The sequence below is a fragment of the Calonectris borealis genome, chromosome 11 (genome assembly GCF_964195595.1).
Source record: "Calonectris borealis chromosome 11, bCalBor7.hap1.2, whole genome shotgun sequence".
Classification (NCBI taxonomy): Eukaryota; Metazoa; Chordata; class Aves; order Procellariiformes; family Procellariidae; genus Calonectris; species Calonectris borealis.
In genome coordinates, this window is record NC_134322.1 from 3,573,268 (window position 1) to 3,593,716 (window position 20,449).

The 20,449-nt window shown below is 49.0% G+C and overlaps 2 protein-coding genes across 2 annotated transcripts; one reads left to right on the plus strand and one right to left on the minus strand.

Annotated features, from left to right (window-relative positions):
* The first annotated feature begins 6,172 nt into the window (after positions 1-6,172).
* On the plus strand, positions 6,173-11,803 carry PARP16 (poly(ADP-ribose) polymerase family member 16). The gene is made up of 6 exons (XM_075159784.1): positions 6,173-6,439; positions 7,122-7,259; positions 8,088-8,294; positions 9,407-9,578; positions 10,353-10,494; positions 11,093-11,803. Exons 1-6 carry the CDS (start codon positions 6,254-6,256, stop codon positions 11,235-11,237), a joined length of 990 nt encoding a protein of 329 aa, XP_075015885.1. The 5' UTR covers positions 6,173-6,253; the 3' UTR covers positions 11,238-11,803.
* A 5,925-nt stretch (positions 11,804-17,728) lies between these two features.
* On the minus strand, positions 17,729-19,691 carry LOC142086433 (gonadotropin-releasing hormone II receptor-like). The gene is made up of 3 exons (XM_075159502.1): positions 19,185-19,691; positions 18,420-18,621; positions 17,729-18,138 (listed from the first exon to the last, which is right to left on the minus strand). Exons 1-3 carry the CDS (start codon positions 19,689-19,691, stop codon positions 17,729-17,731), a joined length of 1,119 nt encoding a protein of 372 aa, XP_075015603.1.
* Positions 19,692-20,449: the final 758 nt, after the last annotated feature.

Genomic DNA, 20,449 nt, shown 5'->3' on the forward strand with positions numbered 1-20,449 from the left:
ATCTTAAAACGTGCTACCATCCGCACACTGCATGTCTCACATTAGGGAAAAAACAATCTGTGGAGCAAAGCTATTACCGAGTGACCATGTCTCGGCTCCGCAGCTGGTTTTAATTTCAGCAGAAGAACCCCTCTGCTTCCCAGTAATGCCACCAGCCCTGCTCTTCCCACCGCTTCTCTGTAAGCGCTGCAAAATTCCACACCACACGCTGGCCTCGCACATCACACGCTACAGCGATTCAAATCAGGAGAACCTTTGCATTGCGACAATGAATGCCAGCTCATTACTGCATCTGCCCTGACTTTCTATACACTGTAAGCCCAGCTCTCTTCATACGCTGTTTTTTAGTCAAAACTATACTTGCTTTAGCCGAGTTGTTCCTGAATTTCACCCGAATAACTGAAAAGGGCTTCTCTGGCTGCCCGATCATAGACATAAGCCATCAGAAAGCTCTGGAAAATCGCCATCTAGTAGGAATTAACTGACAGCAGTTGTATCCTCTGACGTGTCTGGATGAAGTGAAAACTTCCTTTATTCCCCTATGTAGGGACCTACACAAAGCCGAACGTGGACCCAGACGACTGGTGGACACGCCAGCTTTCAAGTCCTGATATCTTCCTTATACACAAAGAGCAAAAGAATAAGGGAACATGGGCCAAAAGATACGGGACGGTCCTGTGGTTAAAGCAGCAGACTGGCATTCAGGAAACTCGAGGTGAGATTCTGGCCCTCTCCCCCAAAAAGGGCTGGAATCAACCGTAGCCTTGAGGACTAATCTGAGTTTTGCTACAGATTATGAGTGGCTTTGAGTAAATTGCTTAATCAACCTCATTTCCCACTCCCCATGCTAGCTGGGATACTCGTGCCCGTCTTGCTGGGATGTTGCATGAATTGTCTGGTATTTGGGAAGCTCTTAAATCCATGTAACTCACATGGAACAATTAAATGTGGTCCTGCTTTTAGATTAGAACTACATTTTGTTTTGATTTTCTTATGACTATATGAATTCACCGAGACAAGTGACGGAGAAATATGATTCACCACATTCATATGACTATTTCCAAAACAATTCTTACTTTTATCTGAGCAATTGGAAAATGTTAAAGGCAAGCCTATTTTACCCAGCTGACTTAAGAAGGTTGTTTTATTCCACATTTCTGTTTTCAATAAATCTCTCAGGACAAAAACATCCCCTGCAGCATATATATGCAAAGGACAAAAAGGCGTTAAACCCTAAGGGGGGGGGAAGAGATAAATAGTTTACTTCTATTATCTTTACCATATGTTCTATTCCAACTGGATACACATAAACAGCATGTAATCTTCAAGCTCAGCTTTAGACTCTTTGAAGTGAGCTGACCATACTACTGATTTATTTCAAACTAACCTTTCTCTTTGAACCCTAGGTCAAGGTTAATTCTATAATAAAACATACCTTATACAGCTGGCTTTTCCAGTGGTGCTAGCAAGTAACGAACCCCTCAGTCATAAGCATTTGTTTCACTGAGTGTAGTATTGTATTACTATTTTCCCTTCCCTACATTAATTTCCTTCACAGACCCTCGTTAAGGGGAAAAAAATCTCTTTTCCGGTCCATGAGATCAATTTTAAATACACTGGAATTAAATGAAGACATTTAAGCCACATTTCTCTGCTGAAATGCATCCACCAACACCAGAAACCATTTTTATTACAGTTTATGTTAAATAATCAGATCTTCAATTTCATAAGAAGCTGTACAGCTACGTTATTCAAACTCCTCCACTGGCAGTGACCCTGTCAGAACCTTTTACAAAACCATCTTTGCACTGAATCATAGCAAACCACCGAGGATAGCTTTTCTATCTAGGAAAATAAAATTGGAAAGGGGAAATAATACATTTGAAGGGCACTTCTCAAAAAAAAAAGAGAGCTCCTTGCAGATGCCCCCAGCCAGTCTTGCCTGCCTGTAGGTATCGAAAGGAAGTACTCCAAGCAGGGGTACAAAAGTCCGCGAGCTAGCTTGGCGGTGTGGGATGCAGTCGTTAAGAGATGCTGAGGTGCACACCATATTGTTGAAAGGCTGCTCATCGGGTTGTTTTTAAGAGGACTGGAAAGATGCTTTTGAATCTCAGCCTCCAGCCCACGGCACATACTTGCAGCACTTAATTAAAAAGCAGCAACACACAAGCTAAAACAGCAGCTGTTATGTATTTCTTCTGACTCCAAAGCCTTGCCAACACGGTGCCTGCTAGAGCTGTTGGGAGAGGGACGAGATGAGATCTTCTGGGTTTGGGGCTTCCGCGAGGCGCAGGCTGGAAGACCTTACCTGCAGTAGCTAACACCAGGGGGGAATTGTGCTTCCCCTCCAAATGAATGATGACTTTATCCTGGCTTATCCTCACACATTTTGCAGGCCAGAGTCTAGCGGGTTGATGTTCAGCATCACCAGCACATAAAGGTGCACCACCCTTAGAACCGGCACCAAAAGCTTTCAGTATTTCATCTCTGGCTCAGTGGCCACTTTGTAAAACAGGGTTTTAGTCCGGTGTTAGATGAGTTTGACCAGACAGCACTCTCGTTCAGCATCGATACAGCAAACTTGTTATCTCATCAATATCTGTCATTGCCTAACTCAGCTGAGCTTGCCGTAATGGAAGTGCCATCCATTTGAAATCCCAAAGGTAGGCATCAGTTTTGGATCAATGCTCTCAGAATCTCCATTAACTATCATGATGCCAGTGATGTTTTAGATCTGTTTTGGGTTAATTTCTTCATGCCAGGACAAGTCAACAAAAGGCCTTCACTTCACTTTGAGAGACTCTCTTATGGCAATATAAGAGCGGTGGCACAGTGAGCCCAGCATCTCCATCCCATTTCACCACGCTGTCCTTCTCTTCTAGCTTCTCCTCGGGGACTATCACGTATCCCCCACTCCTTAGTCGCATGCCAGGACGCCCCGCTCCCCACAGCAGAGCCCCAGTTGCCAGTGCCGTATGTGTCCTGCCCTCCGCACCATACTCTGCCTCAAAATCAGAGCCCCGGGCACGCCATGAGATAAAAGGCACAGGATGCTGCCTGTCACACAAAAGTCCTGAACAGGAGACCAACAGGCCTTTTGCCACATGAAATGTCTCTGCCCGTGCCAGGGATGTCAGAAGTACTCCTTCTCTCTTCTCCACCACAATAAGTGGTACTTCAAACGAGGGCACTGGAATTACACCAATTCAAGAGCTCAAAATAGCAATGTAAAATTCCACCCAAAGGCGTTGAAAGAGAAATCTCTACCATTTTCTAATATTGTTCTTTAACAGGCGCTGAAAATTATTACATCTAATGATTTATTAGTGAATGAAATCAGCCAATTAGACAGCCAACGACTGATTTTCAAAGGGATCGCACCGAACAATTTAATATAATGCAAGATAATAAACATGTCCCGAGCTGAATCACTGAATGATGTCGCTAACAGCCTGTCAGAGATATCAGATATTTACAGCAGAATAAGGCACCACATCAGATAAAGTAAAATACATCCTCTCAAGGATATAGAAATATGGAAAGGAATCTCTCCGGCTGCATTTCAAGTCTGGGCAATTTACATTCCTGAGAAAAAGCTTTGTGCGGTGCCAGACCTATTCTTACAAGTCGCCCATCCATGCTGCTGGTGTGCGGGAGACCCTCTGGACCACGCGCAGCGTGGCTGCTACCCGGTCTAAGAAAGCCAAGAGCACAAAATACAGCGAGGAATTGGAAATGTGCTGGTTGTGACACTCTGACAAACCTCTATCGGTGTGAGAAGTTGTGCAAAGAGCAGACAAAATCTAGATTTCAAGGTTTCATCCAAAGCCTGCACAATAATAATCCATTACCAATATGTCAAGAAAGAAAAAATAGCATGGACCTCAGAGGCTGGATAATGTTTTAAAGATAAAAACATGTACAGATATCTAGTAAATTGGGTAACCTCAACCAAAGGTACCTTTAAAATCATTTTGTCTACATGTTGCCATTAAATATGTCAGACCCAAGCAAGTATTTGTGCCGTCCTAGAACTGATGGCTTCATATTGCACGCTTGTTCATGCAGCTGTTATTGAAAGATGCGTTTTTGATAAAACAGTAAAAAGCAAGTAAACAAATCTACAACTCAATTCAATTTATATACATCGTTGTGGAGTCATTTTCAATTCAATGTAACTGTGCACAGTCTATGATCTATTCAGTTCTATCCAAAATTACAAAGCCTCTTTATACTCCCAAGCCATTCAAGTGGGTGAGTAAGAATATGAACTCTGCACTTAGGAATGAAGTTCACATTTTGTTTGCTTTGATATCAGTTTCCCCTTAGACGGTATTTAATACCACTGGTGTTCCTGTTCGTTATGAGTAAGGCTGCAAATTACAGCTCAGAAAAGGAGCAAGACAATCTTTGGAGATCCAGTTGCAGGATGAGAGATACCAGTAACAGGTATCCACAAGTGACCTTAACATTTTTCCGAGCACCTGCAATGGTCTACGTGTGGTGCCTGTATCAATTACTCCACGGATATGTGCAATTTCCCTCCTGAATGAAGAAACCAAGAAAGGTGTTAGAAGACATCTAATATGGCTATACATTTCCAAAATTGGTCAGTCTAAGTAACTTGCTCTCAGGAGACCAACAGAGTTTGGGTTGAGGAGACCTCCATCCTGCCGATGGTGACTTCTAATACATCTTGGAACCAGAGAGATGCCTCAGAGCGCTAACACTGTGCCAGTATTTCAGAGAGGAAGATTAAGCCCCAATTTCAGGCAATGTAGTGAATACAACCTGGTGAAACCACCGGTAAGAGGTTCAATTAAAAAGTAAATTCCTCTCCCTTAACTCTGCAACACCAGCCTGCGGGAGATGACTCAAACAAACCTGGATTCATTCTTCGCTACAAGCTTGGATGGTAAAGGGAACTGCTAAGGAGTAATGGCATCTATGTGCTTTTGACTTACTATCACATAACACTCCATTAAAATCAGAGCTATTTAACAGCAAATTTTACCCAAAAAGCAGTCTCCCTGGATGAGAGGGCTAATCCAGTCTCCCTGGATTAGCTGTTCTGGCTAATCATCATTGCTGTTTCGCATGAATGCAATGCCCAAGCTGGGAGTTTGCATCCCCAGCAGCCGGGGACGAGGGCCTGGGACCCTCCTGACGCCGTGCAGGGGACGGGGCACAAGCCGTCTGACAGGGCCACGCTGCAACTCCCATCCCAGCACGCTGCTGCCATCCCCGCCAGCCGCTGTTCCCCGCCTCGGGGTCACGAGGCGCAGGCGTTGTGGGTACGGAGAGCTGGGCTCCCCCTCCATGTTCTCCCTGCCCCACGGGCCATCACCTGCTGAGGGGAAGGCGCCATCCCCCCTGTACCCCCATCCCAGTCTCTACCTGAGGGGAAGATGCCATTACCCCCTGTACCCCCATCCCAGTCTCTACCTGAGGGGAAGACGCCATTACCCCCTGTACCCCCATTCCAGTCTCTACCTGAGGGCAAGGCGCCATTACCCCCTGTACCCCCATCCCAGTCTCTACCTGAGGGGAAGACGCCATTACCCCCTGTACCCCCATCCCAGTCTCTACCTGAGGGGAAGACGCCATTACCCCCTGTACCCCCATTCCAGTCTCTACCTGAGGGCAAGGCGCCATTACCCCCTGTACCCCCATCCCAGTCTCTACCTGAGGGGAAGACGCCATTACCCCCTGTACCCCCATCCCAGTCTCTACCTGAGGGCAAGGCGCCATTACCCCCTGTACCCCCATCCCAGTCTCTACCTGGGGGGACGACGCCATTACCCCCTGTACCTCATCCCGGTCTTTTCCTGAGGGCAAGGCGCCATTTACCGCCTCGCCCTGCATCCCCTCCCGGTCTCTACCTGAGGGGAAGGCGCCATTTCCCCGTACCCCTCTCCTGGTCTCTACCCGAGGGTAAGGCGCCATTTCCCCCCCGGCCCCGAACCCTCTCCAGGTCTCTACCCGAGGGGAAAGCGCCATCCCCCCCACGCCTCCCTCCTCCCCGGGGAACGGGCGCAGCCCCAGCGGCCCGGCCCTGCGCGGCACGGAAGCCCCGGCGCGGCGCGGGGAGGGCGGACTGCGGCGCCGGAGCGGGCGGAGGCGGCCGCCCGGCGGCGGGGCGGAGCGGCGGGGCCAGGCCGCGGCCCCGGCGGCGAGGCGGAAGGGGCGACGCCGGCCGGGCGGGAGCTCTCGCCTCCTCGGAGCGGCCGCCGCTCGGCAGCCCCCGCCGGGCATGCCACCGCCCGGCCCCGGCGAGGCGGCCTCCCGCGTCAGGGAGGCGGCGGGGAGGGACCCGCTGGCCGCCGACCTGCGGTGCAGCCTCTTCGCCGCCGCGCTGCAGAGCTACAAGCGCGACTCGGCGCTGAGGCCCTTCCCGGGCCGCTACGCGGGCGGCGACACCAAGGACTTCGAGGGGCTGGTGAGTGGCAGTGCCGCCGGCCCGGGGGTGTATATCCGAACCGGGAACGCGGTGTTCTAGCTTCGGAGTGAGGAAGCAGCCTCGTGAAAGGGCTGGTTGGATGTGGGAGCCCAGGCCGAGCCTGCCTGGGCTGTTCTGGGGGAGAAGCGGGCGAGGTTGCCCTCCGAGGTGAGGGCAGCGGCACCTCAGGGTTACGAATAAAGCAGGGTGGGTTGTTTATCCAGTCAAGGAATCCAGGTTTTAAAGTACATTTGGGATTCTGACCAATAAACCCACCCTTGGAAACTTCCAAATCCAGCGTTGGGAGATGAAGTGTTAGAAGAGCTTGCCCTGCGTGCAATTCGAATGAATTTTGGAGGGTTTGTATTTTACACGGCCTGAACACCCCCTGTGTCTGTCCCGCTGCAGATGCTGCCCTTGTTCTCATTCAGGAATTTGGCTATTCTTGTATGTGTTACAGGTATTCTTGGTAAATATAAATATTCTATAACTTGTCTGGTATTTGCTCTTAGAACAAGTGACAAACTTTCCCACAAACTGTATACAAATGTTTATATCTCAGAACTGAAACTGTTTTTTAGTTTACAACCTATTAGGGTGAAATATTGTTTTGTTTTCACTAGAGGTCTCTGTTTAATCATAATGAAAAGAAGGAGCTTGTACTAAATGCCTGTCTTGTTAGCTTGCAGATACCAACGCTCTGCCAAGCCTGAAGGAACTTCTGGAGTCTGTTCCAAACACAGAGAAAAGGACCTGGGATTTGTTTAGTTGGATTTTATCATCTAAGGTCTTCAGGATACAAAGTACTAAGAAACAGGAGGTAAGTTTTGAATTCTGGAAGTCTTGATTAGAATTTGTCTTTTAAGGCAAACTTGCACTTCAGAAGGTATTTCCTCCTGCCAGAAGATAGTTGGTTATTGTGAGAGCTTGACAGTTCAACGTAAATGCATTTTACATAGGGTTTGTTTTTTTTTTAAATAAAATTTTCAGGAACACTACTTGGAAGAAATAGTTATCACTGTCAGTAGTTGATGATGGGCCGTGATTGTAGTTGGTTACTCCCATTAACGTAGCATGTACCTGCATGTTCTAGACTAAGATAGTCCAGCTCAGGTGTCATGGAGCTAGGTCCTGCTTCTCACTGAGAAAGACAACTTTGTGCTTCTGCATACTGCCCCAGAAATGGAAAGGGTGAGAGCCACTGAGGAACTTGTGTGACAGGGATCAAAATAGTTGTAGAGATTAGCAGCAGTGAAAGATGTAGAGATTAGCAGCAGAAGTGAAAACTTCTGTTTTCACTTTTTTTCCTCTTCCAAGATCAGCTGATGACTATATCGTCTTAGTACCTAAAGTGGCATGGTAGAATTGTGATGTTGTCCTTACATCATCAATTAAATCATAATCACAATTCAAGTGGTTTTTTTTTTTTGGAAAGAAGGATTAGGATTTAGCTTTGATAGCAAGGAACAGTCAGAATTCTCACTGTACATTTACTCCTTCTGAATTGTGACAGTGTTGAATTCTAACAGAAAGCTTAATCAAAATAAGCAACATAAAGCAAGGTGAAAGACTAAGGGACAGTAAGCAAAATTTCCAGTGAGTAATCTAACCCCATAAACCAACATTTATATTCCTTCCTGGTTTTAAGTACGAGAAGATCCAAGAACTCACAGGGATGTCTGGGGCTGCGGTTCCTGCTCCAGACTACCTCTTTGAGATCGTGTATTGCGATCAAATGAATACCAAGTTTGCCGAGACCAAGGGAGAGCGGGACCTCATCTACGCCTTCCACGGGAGCCGCCTGGAGAACTTCCATTCCATACTGCACAACGGCCTGCACTGCCATTTGAACAGGGTGAGGCTCCTGGTATTGGCACCATTTTCTGTTGGTCACCTGCAGCTAGTGACACTTTTCAAAAATAGCCCCAAATTCCTTTAAGGGTATGAAGTGTGCTGATGATCTTATGCTGCTGTTTTCACTTAAGTGTAGGCCTTGGTGGATGGTTGTGTTGGATTTTCTAGTGCAGCCTGAGGGTAAAAACCAGAAGCGGCATGAAACCCTTTTCTCCGGTGTGACAGATTATGTCTGTCCTTTGCTTCTGTGTAAGGAAGTGTAATGCCTCTGAAAATACTGGCCTATCTGACAGCCTCTGCGCAGAGGAGGAGGATGGTGGCCCAGGCAACGTAGAGATTCTCTCTGCCTGGCCTCATGTTTAGATCAACTAAGTTGTAGGTGCTACTGCAAATGGAGCCTTCTTTAAATGGCCTGGTTATAGATATCCCGTAAGATTTGCACCTCTTCCGTTTTCAGCAGAAAGGCAGTTGGGACTCCTGGCTTTGTGTGTCATCTCTAAAGCAGCTTTGTCACAGCAGCTGCTTAACCTTCCAGTCAACCTGGACCATGTTTCCCCCCCCATTCTGTATGAGTAATGGCTTATCAGGGTCAGTGGACTTACGGATTAATAATTTTAGCCAGGGTGGCAAATCCCCTGATTCAAAGTTACTAAAACAGTTAGATTTGAAAGGAATTCACAATTGAAAAGTACTTCCCTCTTTTCTAGTAAAGCATGGATTTAAATGCAAGTGAAGTCTTGTCTTGTTTGTGGAGGTTGGATTATTTGAATGACGGCAGTGTCAATAAATCATTGAAATGCCTCTAACAGCAGTGCAGTCATGTTGATATAAAATACTTATGCTGGCAAACTAAATCCAAATCCGGGAAAGCATGAATCTGTCCACACCAAGGACTGTGCCAAGCAGCTAATTTGAGGGATGGGAGAGGGCAGCTGCCCCACCCCGAGGACGTTGTGCCAGGACAAAAACAGTGCATGGACCCAACACGGATCAGAAAAGCCTTTCTTAATTTACCTTCAGAAACAGAACTACCAGTCTGAAAGTAAAGAGAACTTCTATGTTGTTCATAGTTTGCGCTACAGGATTTTAGGATGTATTTCTGCTCCATTTCAGACGTCCCTGTTTGGTGAAGGTACCTATCTTACCAGTGACCTGAGCCTGGCTCTCCTTTATAGCCCTCATGGTCTCGGTTGGCAGCGAAGTGCCTTGGGCTCTATCCTTAGCTGCGTAGCTGTTTGCGAGATCATCGATCATCCAGATGTAAAGTGTCAGGTCAAAAAGAAAGGTGAGTCTCTTGCAATAATAACTACGTGTAGTTCATCCCTTACTTGGCACTTCTCGTATTTCAGCTTTGTGCATATATGCTATCATATAAACAGTGCAGTGTATGGAGTTGGATACCCTTCAGCAGGAACTGGCTGCAAACTGGCAGAAACTTTTCCGATTGACGCCTCAACAAATGCACAACAGCCTCGTTGTCTGTGAAGTTTCTCTTGAAATAGTATATTTAAGGGGTAGAAAATACTTTGGTGGCATCATTTGTTTTTCCTAGTTTCAGTAGCATGATAAAATCATGTTCCATAATGCCTGATCATTTCACCTGTGATGGTGGAACAGAAGCATCACAGATGTATCAAGAATGAGCTATGTTAGATGTCTAGGATGCCTCTGCTCAGATTGTCCTTCTCCTTTGGCTGCTTCCTGCCTGCAGGGCTCAATCAGTCCTTCGACGTTGCTTTTCCTTTCCTGTTAATGTTAGCAGCTCCTGAAGCACTGTGTGGGAGACCCACCTCCTTTTCACCCTGGTCTGGGCCATAATGCCATCCATACCAAGGATGCCTAGGAGTGGTATAGCCTCAAGCAAACTTTTCAGTCTATTCTTGGATACCGAGGGATTCAGGGGAATACCAAGACTAGATCTTTGGTTATCTCATTCCCACTCATGTGTAGGGGGGTGGGTGGGTGTTGGTTGTTTACTTTTTTATAGTTACTTGAAGTTATGCATCTCTTTGTGCTTTTCTGTTCCCCAAAAGACCATTTCTTTTCTCTTCCCATGCAGATTCAGAAGAAATAGACAGAAAAAGAGCAAGAGTGAAAAACAGCGAAGGGGGTGATGTACCACAGAAATACTTCGTTGTCACAAACAATCAGCTTTTACGAGTTAAATACTTGCTAGTATATTCACAGAAACAGCATAGGAGGTAAGAGTTCAGCTGTCTAGAGTGATGAGCACGCTATGACAGCCGGATAAGCACATCTCATTTTTGAAAAACAGCAGAAAACAAGCAAGAAAGTTTTTAGTCTGTTTCCTGTGAAATCAGGCTTAGACCGTCATGTTGCCTCTGTCTCTTTGACACTCCCAGGCTCAGCTAAACGTGCTTTTTCACCAGACCTGTAAGCACTCAGTATCTTTGAGAGCTCTGATAATCTGTTTGTGGCAGGAAAGAAAGAATGAAACACTGACGAGTGCAGCTCTTAAAACCAGGGCAGTCTTAACTCTGCCCTTGTCTAGCCTAAGTGGCAACCTTCACCCAGCTAATCAACGTGCGTGTACAGGCCAGGCAGTTACCGCTCCAACCGCAGAGAAAGGTCTGAAGATGGGGAGAAAGGACAGGACTGCGCACGGTGACTTAGGGAAAAGGGATAAGGAAGACGGGCTTTGTTTAGTTACAGGGATTGTGGAACAACTTTTTGGTCTTACTGCATTAGCTTAACCATTTAAAATAACAAAACCTAAGATACTCTTTGCCAAGGTGTTTGTGCATCTCTGACAGAATTCATGCACTTTTCCCTTTTCAGGCCTTCTAGTCAATCTTCCTGGTTTTACACCCACCGTTTTGCCGTCATGATGATGCTGTACCTGCTGCTGCTAATAGTGATAGGGGCCAGCAACTCGCCAACCTTCGTCTACTACTGGCACAGAATGTTTGACTCGGAGAGATGAATTGCCCGAGATGATAAACTCTTATTTTCACCACGTGCCTTAATAATAGCCAATCTGCAATGCACTGCATCTGTTCCAGAGCTCTGGAAATATAAAGGTGCCCGGAGCTTTCCAGTTCTGTCTCCAATATATTATCCTCATGGCATCTTTCCATTTATTCTTATTTCTGTGTTCTGATGATTCATGAGGATGCCCAGTACAGCTGAAAAGGATCACAATGGTGCAGCTTAGCGTGAATGAATTGTTAAGGGTCCATGGGAAAAAGTTATTTAAAATTAATGAAAACTCAGTGTGGAAGCACTCAGGTGTAACTATTTTCTGTCAAACTGAGGTGGTAATATTTGCACAAGTTGGAAAGGAGGATTTTTCTGTATGTCAGGCAAAGCAGTCTGTAGGGAGTCTTACCAGTTTGTTTTCAGAAACCGAATTTAGTGATGTTTAGCATGTATCAATGCAGATGGGATCACTTTTAAAACTAACTTTGGCCAGGAACTTTTATATTTGAGCATAATGATTGTAAGAAAACAACAAGAAATAAAACAACAACCAAAATGGAAGAAGTTAAATGTTTCTAGTGTGGGTTTTTTCCCCCCATAAAACATCTCAGAGCCATGATCTACCTCGTCCTTGGTTAGTGTGCAGATCAGACAGACTCGGGCCCTTCAGCATCAGTACTGAGCAAGGATCATTCCTATCAAACTGCCTTCCATTTCTGTTCTCTGCACCAAGAAGGGGGAGGGTGAAGGGTTCCACTTATGCTGCCCCCTGACAGGCTTTTTGGGATTGGGGCTGCCTGGGTTTTGGGAGCTGGTGCGATATTTTTGCCTGTATGGAATTGTTTTCAGCCTCCCTTTACGAACAAATGGCCTGACTAGCAGTAACGTGCCAACTATTTCCTGAAACACTTGTTAAGAAATGGAGTAAAATGGCAGCAGAACTGGTAGGGTTGTATTTTGTACCTGTGAATATTTGTAGTACAGTTAACTTCACGTAGACTTCACTTAGGCTTCCACGTGACAATATAGTATGTTTGTAAGATAGACTGTCTACACTAAGTTCTCACAGAGAGGTTGAGTTTTCTATGGTCAGAATTAGGTGGGGGTTTGTTTGAAAACACCCGTATAGCTATGCACAAGTTAGTCATGCAACAAACAGGGCAACGCTCTCCCTCTCCTGTCGAAGTCCTTTGCATTTGCTGTTGTTACAAAGCAACCTACAACTACCTGAAACTGAAAAAGGAGCAAAGGACTATCTTCTGATTAGTGACTAGGCATGGGATAAACCTGACGAAGAGCCCAGGGATTCTAGGCAAAGCAAAGCTAGATGTGTGCCAGAGTTCAAGCTTGCGATCTAGCTTTTAGTAGTAGACTTGATAAACATGGATTTTCATTGCACAGTGAACCCTAACCACACACACAAAAATCTCATCACATATTTCCAGCAAATGAGTCTATGATTACTACCTTACTCATTAAATATTTCAAAGAAAATCTCTTCTTTCTCTGATGTTGTTCTGGTACCTAATTGCCAGAAATAATGACCTGGTAATCGGGTTTTCTAACTCAAGGCTGAGAACAAGTTCATTTACAGCAACCCCTCTTCTTGGTGGATGGAGCTAGAAGCATTTATTCCAGTTAATTTTGCTGCCAGAACAAATTTATTTATTCACCATACAGCTTGCAAAATGAGAACATTATAATCCAATTCCCCATTGCCTTTTACAGTCCATTAATAATGCTCACTGTTAAAGCACATGGCGTTGCCTCAGCCCAAGAAATGTACGTGCTAATTATAGTGTTGATTTGCAATTAAAATATACATAAACTAACAATTTATTGCACTACAGATTCAACTACTTTATAGTAGTTTACTCCTTGATATTCCAGTGCAGGAACTTGGGGTTTGAGACATGCATGGGGTTCCTGGGAGTATTTGCCCATTTCTGGTCCACCTCAGCATGTTATATATAATCTTGTGCCATATATGTGTCAGTTTAGGTTAAAACCAGCCAGAAAACCTACAGGTATCTGATGCCACCTAAAGGGTCTTGTGGTGTTAAAAGGCTTGTACATCTGCAAAGGAAACATCTTTTGGCACAGATGGGCTGTTGGGGGCCCTTTGGAAAAGGAGGAGGTTAGGCAGGTGGTGGGATGGATGGCAGTGGGCACTGGGGGGGAAGGCACAAACCCCGGAGTCTGCGGAACTCCGGAAAGGAACAGATGGGGAGGAACGCAGCAGGGCTTTGAGGCTCTCTTCTTAGGGTTTCTTTGCATAGGAAAGTTTCTGAAGAGTAAGCAAAAGGAATGAATGCATAGTGGCCCTTCAGCACTATCTCCTAATGTCTGGGCTTTTATCTGGCTTTAAGCCCTTCAGCTGAGCTCTCTTCCCAAGTGTGGGGCAATAGCATCCGCGTCGGGAGCTACTTCCCGAGCTGACCAGCTGCTCCAGGCTGTATCCCCAGAGAGAAAAGTATCGCGGGGGCTCTCACGGCAGACGCACGCAGTCCGGCGCTGCAATGGAATCAGCGGGTATCAAAGGAAAAAAAATCGGCTTTTTCTGCTTTGAACAGTTTAAATAGACCCACGAGAAAGAGGTGGCTGCAGGTAGGGGCGTCTCGAGTGCCCCTCGGAGGGCTCGTAGCCCCGTCCCTCACGCTCCCAGGCCTGCAGGGATGCTGGGCACAGCCGCCTACATCTGCGGAGCGGGGTAACGCTGTCCTCAAAGGCAATGGGAAAATAAACACATTTAAGGTGCTCAGATTCTACCTTAGCGGGCCAGCAAAATACTTAATATCCTACTCCCACGCTTGTTTTCTGCGCTCCCTGCTGATTTCGGCATGTGTTTCCCAACGTGGCGAGGTGCAGTCAGCTGAATTCATGCGAGGATTGTGCTGAGTAACTAACAATATTATGAATTAACCCAAGGTTCGCGTTAACCTCTTAAGCCACTTGCGTGGCTCTTTGAACATGCACAGTACTATAAAAATGCTAATGGGGAATGAATCAGAATTTCCTCCCGAACAAAGGACCGCTGTGTCTGAAGCAGGCAGCCCAGGGTGAGGTCGAGGAGTTGTAAAATTTAGAGCTATCTGTGCTTATTAATACGTTCGTTACATTACTGCGGTGAATATTAACGAACTATAACCGAGTCAGACAGATCCGACCCTGCTGTGACTGCAAGGAGAAGCGTGGCAGCTGGTGTTTCCCGGGCGGAATGGGCAGATTTTGGGGAAGTGGGAGAATTTTCCTTCCGTAAGGGGAAATAGATAATAAATATATATGTGGAGAGATCTCAGGAGCCAGCTGAGGAGGAGGGCAGGTGCTGCTGGAGACCAGGGTTTGAGGCAACGTGGGAGAGAGGGAACCACGGCAGAAAGCAGGATCACCCCCGGGGCGGAGAGGAGCCGGGCTCCGGGTTTCGCGTTCCTGATGAGCGATGCAAAAATCTTTTGCTCTCCTAAGGTACAAACGGATTTAAGAAATGCAGAATCAGAAATGCAGGGACATTCAAACCAGGCCTGGGCTGTGGTCCACCTCTGGCAGGACGCAGACCCGGGTCGATCCCCAGTGACCCGGGGGCTGCCCCAGCTCCCCCGGCGAGGTGCTGCCCGCCTGCTCGCTCCCCCTTCCCCCGCGCGTTGGGCGCACGGCTTGCCAGCACGCTCTTCTAGTGACATTTTCCTTCTACCATGAAAGCTGTCACTTTGGGCACCTTGCCCACGCTCTGGGCTTCCCAAAATGTCAGCCTCGAGCACCAGCAACGGGAGGGAAGGTATCAAGAGGCGGGCAGAAGGAGCAGCGCTGGAGTGCCTGCAAGCATCCCAAGGGATGTGCCGTGCTTCCCCAAGGACCAAGGTACGTATCCTTGCCAGCATCCCGATTTTCCTACTCTTCATCTAAAGTCAAACCTGTTTCTGACCTCTCACCATGGGATGTAAAGGTGGTGGGTCCCTCCCACAGGGGAAAAAATGCTTCTTGCTCCTCAGGGAAGATCTCCGAGCTCTCCTGCCGCTGTACAAGAGGGAACAAATGGCCTAAAGCGTGTGAGCAATGCTGGACCTGTTCTCTCCCACTCAGCAGATGAAGAATGTTCTTAGGAGATTAAAGACACTTTCCTGCTTATTTAAGGCTTGCCAGGAAACCAACACACCTTCAAGGTCTGCCTCCCATTAGCCATCATCAGTAATATAAACAGTCAGACCAAATGAGTGTCTGAGGAACAAATTAGCTTCCCCTACCACAAGTCATTCCCATCACCTTACAAGAAACGCTTATTTCCACTGGTCGAGCCCCGCCAGCCTGGCAGCAGCGAGCCCTGCTCCCATTAGCGTTGCGTAATTAACCTTGAGCAGAACGAGCCCAGGAAAGCCAAACGGCGATTACGCATCTCATTGGAGTTTGGATGCTTCCTAAAGGACTCACACTAATCCCCACCAGCCGGTCTGGGCTCCTGCAGCTCTAATTGAATTTTTTTCTCCTTTGGGCAGCATGTTTAGCATAAATGATAGTTAGCATGGGGAAAGGCAAGTGCTCGACACCCGTCCACAGCTTGGCATCACCCTGAGCACCGTGGCTTCCCATAGCCTCACTGCCCAGCCTCAGCCAACCTACAAACACCACTTGCCACCTCCAACCTACAAACACCACTTGCCGCCTCTCTAATTTTAATAATTTGTTAGCTGGGGCACTGGGAGGCTGTCCAGATCCTTTCTGACCGTTGGGGATCCATCCCCTCTTGGAGACAGGGACCCCCTCGGCACCCAAAGGAGATTTCTTGGGGGGAGGCATCTCCCAGCTTCCCTACACACGCAGCCACATCAGGTTAAGAATTGTTTTTAAAACAAAGCTCTTTCATCCTGATTGATAAACTCCAGATGCTCATTCAAAGCTGCAGCGGTCACAGAAATGCCCATGGAGCTGCCTCCTCTGAAGTCCAGAGCTCCTGAGCTGCCCAAAGATTTCACAAACCAAAAAAAAAAAACCCCCACGTGGCTCAAAACTAAATTTCTCTTCAAAAGCAAAAACTGCATTTAACAACAATCAGCACATAACGAACAAATAAACAATCTACTACTTCTAGTTGCATGAAAGGGAACACCACAGTTCAATAAAGCCACCTCCTTCAATAAACCCACACCCAGAGAAGAGGTTTCCACCTTCACAAGCAACTTCAGGCACATTTGGCAAAAAGCAAAAAAACCCGTTTCACTCACCACAGCTCAGCTGATCCCCTCCAGCAGCCTCCCTTCCCCTCGCAGTGCAGCCAAAGACCATCAGCACCCATGGGTGCCAGGTGGGTGCTGATGGGCCCCTTCACCCACAGGTGCTTCCCATCACCTTCCTCGTCGGGACACCCCAGGCATCACCTGGCTGCGCCCACCCTGCTGGGGGCAGAGCTGAGATGCTGGTGTTGGGTCCGGCCATTAAGGTGAAGAAAAGGTGTATAAACGAGAGGGGGGAAAACAGAGAGGAGAAAATGTGGGGTTTGCTCCCATTAGCCCGTGCCAGCTGCTGGGGACAGCCCAGCGCGTGGTCTGAGCCCTGCCAGCTCGTGCCCTGGAGAGAGTCAAGAGGGGCTGGGCAGTGCCGGTTCTCACTCTCTGGTTACCCCAAACACTCTCTCTCCTGGTCAACCCTGTGTCCCAAAGAGCTGCTATGTAAGGATGTCTTCACACTGCATGCCAGAACAAGGCAGCAGGGACTGTTTTCCCTTCTGGCTGGCTCCAAAAGGGAGAAGAAACCCCATCCCATCCCATCCCATCCCATCCTATCCCATCCCATCCCATCTCATCCCATCCCATCCCACTGCAGTTCTTCATACCCCTCTTGCCCAAGCCCCTCCATCCCTGCAGCACCTTCTCCCTCCCCAGCATGGAGGCAGCCCAGAGGGACTGATGTCCTTCATTAGTCACTCCCCAAATATCTACATCCTTCCCAGGGCTTCACACATGGCCGTGGGAGAACCAGGGAGGCTCTGAGTCAGGAGAGCCAAAATTTCCAGAGAGCCTTTCCTACAGCGGGTGGAGAAAATGGAGTAAAAGCCTGTGATGGCACCTTTGCAGCCTCCCAGGGTGACACCACATAGCGCTGTGCGTCTCTGCAGCTCCGCACTTCGGTGTAGGTGCAAAGGGCACTTATACATTGGCCACCCTGGGAGATGTGGCCCTGGACCATGGAGGAGCCAACATGTCTCCTCCCAGGGGTCGATGCTGGCAGATGCTTGATCCCAGAATCAGGGCTAGAGCATGCGTAGGCTACAAAAAGGATGGTTTTCTAGTTGCCACGGGGCTGCCAGAATATGGAATAACAACCATAAATACCCCCAAATGGTCACCCTGAGTACAGGCAGGAGACACATTCCCAGTTTCTGGCCAGAGTCCCTCACCCACCAAAGTTGGGTGGCAAACCTCCTTATGACAGCCTCCAGAATGATCCTATGGGACAAAGCAGCCCCCAGAGCTGTGCCTCCCATCTCCTTGTGGGGACATCTCTTCAGCAGACCGTGTTGACAGTTGTCCCATTGGAGCCCCCTGATGCCACCCCACCATTTACAGCACCATCCTTGATGTTCTTCTCCGAGACGGAGACGGGTTTGTGTCTCTCGTGCCTGGCAATGGCTGTTTCAATGCCCCTGAGACACAACTGCACGTCCTCCCGGAAGGAGGGGGTGTACAGTCCATAAATGACAGGGTCGGTGCAGGTGTGCAGCAAGCCGAAGAGAAAGAAGCTGTGGTTGACATACTCTGGCATCTTCTCGATCATGGCTGGCTGGAACCAGTACCACAAGCCCAGGAGGTAGTATGGGGTCCAGCAGATGATGAAGGTGGCAACAATCACTATGGTCATCTTGAGAGTCTTCATGCGTGCCCTGGAGATGTGGTCATTTTGATTTCTTACCAAACCTGCCAGGGAGAATCAAAAGGATAGCTGGAGATGGGAGAAAACCAGGAGAACATAACCATCCATGACTGTGCTTCTGCCAGAGAGGGGAGACCATCTCATGGCCTGGTCCGTGGCCCATGGGAAGCAGAAGACAGCAAGGAGGAGGGTCAAGAAGTTTGTGTAAAATCCTTTAGTTGGGTTACCCTTCGAAGGGTGTTGGGACAGACCCAACAACGCTCCAGGCTGGAGCAGGCTCAGTCATAAAGTCATGGTGGACACTAACGGGCTGGGACCTGCTTACCTTTATTGATCTTTAGCTGCTTACTGATCTCCCAAATGATCCGGATGTAGCAAACGATCATGACGCTCAGGGGGGTGATGTAGAGGGTGGTGAAGGTGAACATGTTGTAGGCGGTTTCCTCCCAGTGCGCTCGGAAGCTCCCGTGAGTAACGCACTGGGTGAAGTTCCCTCCCGGGACAGTGTGCAGGTGGAAAAGGAAAAGCTGAAATGGAGAACCAAATAATAACTCAGAGAGGCTTTGGAGCAGGGCACCACGTCCTGCAGATGCTCCTGGCTGTGCATGAGGAGCACCTCCTGGCCACTGTTGGACTGGGGGAGGCACCCTGGGCACCTCACTCATGGCTATGGCCAGGATGGGTGGGATCTGATGGCTGTGAAATCCCATTTTCTGGCCATACCAAATGTTATTTTGGTCAGGAACTGCTCAGGTTTCTCTTGATCTGCTCCAACATGTTTTGCAGTGGTGCAGTGATGCATTTTTAGGAGAAGACAACCATGTGCATGAGGAATAAAAAATAGCGGACACAATTTTTTCCCAGCCCTTAGCATAACACCCTGATGGTGTTGCAGTGAACGGGTGCTATAAGGACGGTCAGCGCTGAGCACCCAACGCAGCAACCACACGGCTTCGCTCAGCAAAGCCAATCCGGTGGTGGTGGAGCCCGTGGATTGGGATGGACTTGTTGGGGCTGCTGGGATGGGGAAGCCCTTTTCCAAAACCACCCCAGCCTGGGCAAACCACACGGGGAGGGCACCGAGCCCTACCTGGGGCAAAGCCAGGAGCACGCTGCCGGCCCAGGCGGCGCGGAGCAGCAGTCCGTTGCGGCGGCGAGCGCGGGAGAAGGGATGGAGGATGGCCGCGTGCCGGTCCAGGCTGATGACCACCAGCACCAGGGCGGCCGCGTACATGGCAAAGAGCTTGAGAAAGTTGAGGAGCTTGCAGGAGATGTCCCCTCCATACCATTGCACCGTCACGTTCCACGCTGCGTCCAGGGGCATCACCGCCACCGTCACCAGCAGGTCGGCCAGCGCCAGGCTGAGGATCAGCGGCCGCACGTGGGATTTCCTCCTCTTCCTCAGCAGGCTGCCGAGCACCGCCGCGTTGCTGCCCGCCGCCAGCAAGAAGAAGATGGCTGTGATGATCACGCGGACCCTCGCCGCTTGCGTGAACCGGGGCTCGACCCAGTGCTCAGGGCAGCCAGAGGCCGAGGCGTTGGCGTCCCCCTCCGCGGCGGGGCAGCGGGGAGCTGCGGGGAGCTGCTCGTCGCTCATCCCCTGCCGAAACGCAAGCGGCAAAGTGAACCCCCCTCTTGGGGGCTGTGTCGCGTGCTGCAGCTTCAGTGTAAGGAGAAATGGGGAAATGGTGGGATCTGCACCGGAGGCACCAGCAGCAACCTGCCGGTCCCGGCCTGTCCCTGTCCCCTCTGCGTTGCCCGCTTTGCCGAGCCGCCGCACCTCCCGATCGCGGTGACACTGCCCGGCTGCCCTCTTTGGCTAATCCCTGCTGTAGCTATAGAGATCGCTCACACAGCCATATATTTTTAGCTCTTTGCAAGACGGTTGAGCAGCTGGGAAGCGGGAGCGGTGGCCAGAACCACGGGACGAGCCGCTGCCCGCCAGCGCCCGGCCGGGAATGGGTCACACTGGAGCTGGCTGAGCCTGTGCCGAGGCAGCCGGGCTCGGTTCAAGGACTTGTCCTTCCAAAGGGGCTTTGCCAGCAGGGCTCAGCTTTTTAGAAACCCCCCGGCACTTTCCATTAGTGTGTTAAACCTTAATGGTCCTCCTCCATCTCCAGCTCTGGATCCGAGGCCGTGGGTGGGAGCACCTGGGGGTGGCCAGGAGGGGAGAAGGGGGATCCCACGCTGTCCAGTGACTGACAGCGGCTCTTGGGAGAGGATCACGGTGGCATTTAGGAGCCTGGACCTTCCCAGGACCCGGGCAGCACCAGCTCAACACCTCTGTCCCTTTGCCTTCAGGAGGCGAAGCAGGAGGTGAAGGTAGAAACACCACCCACGCGGGGGGTGGCTCGG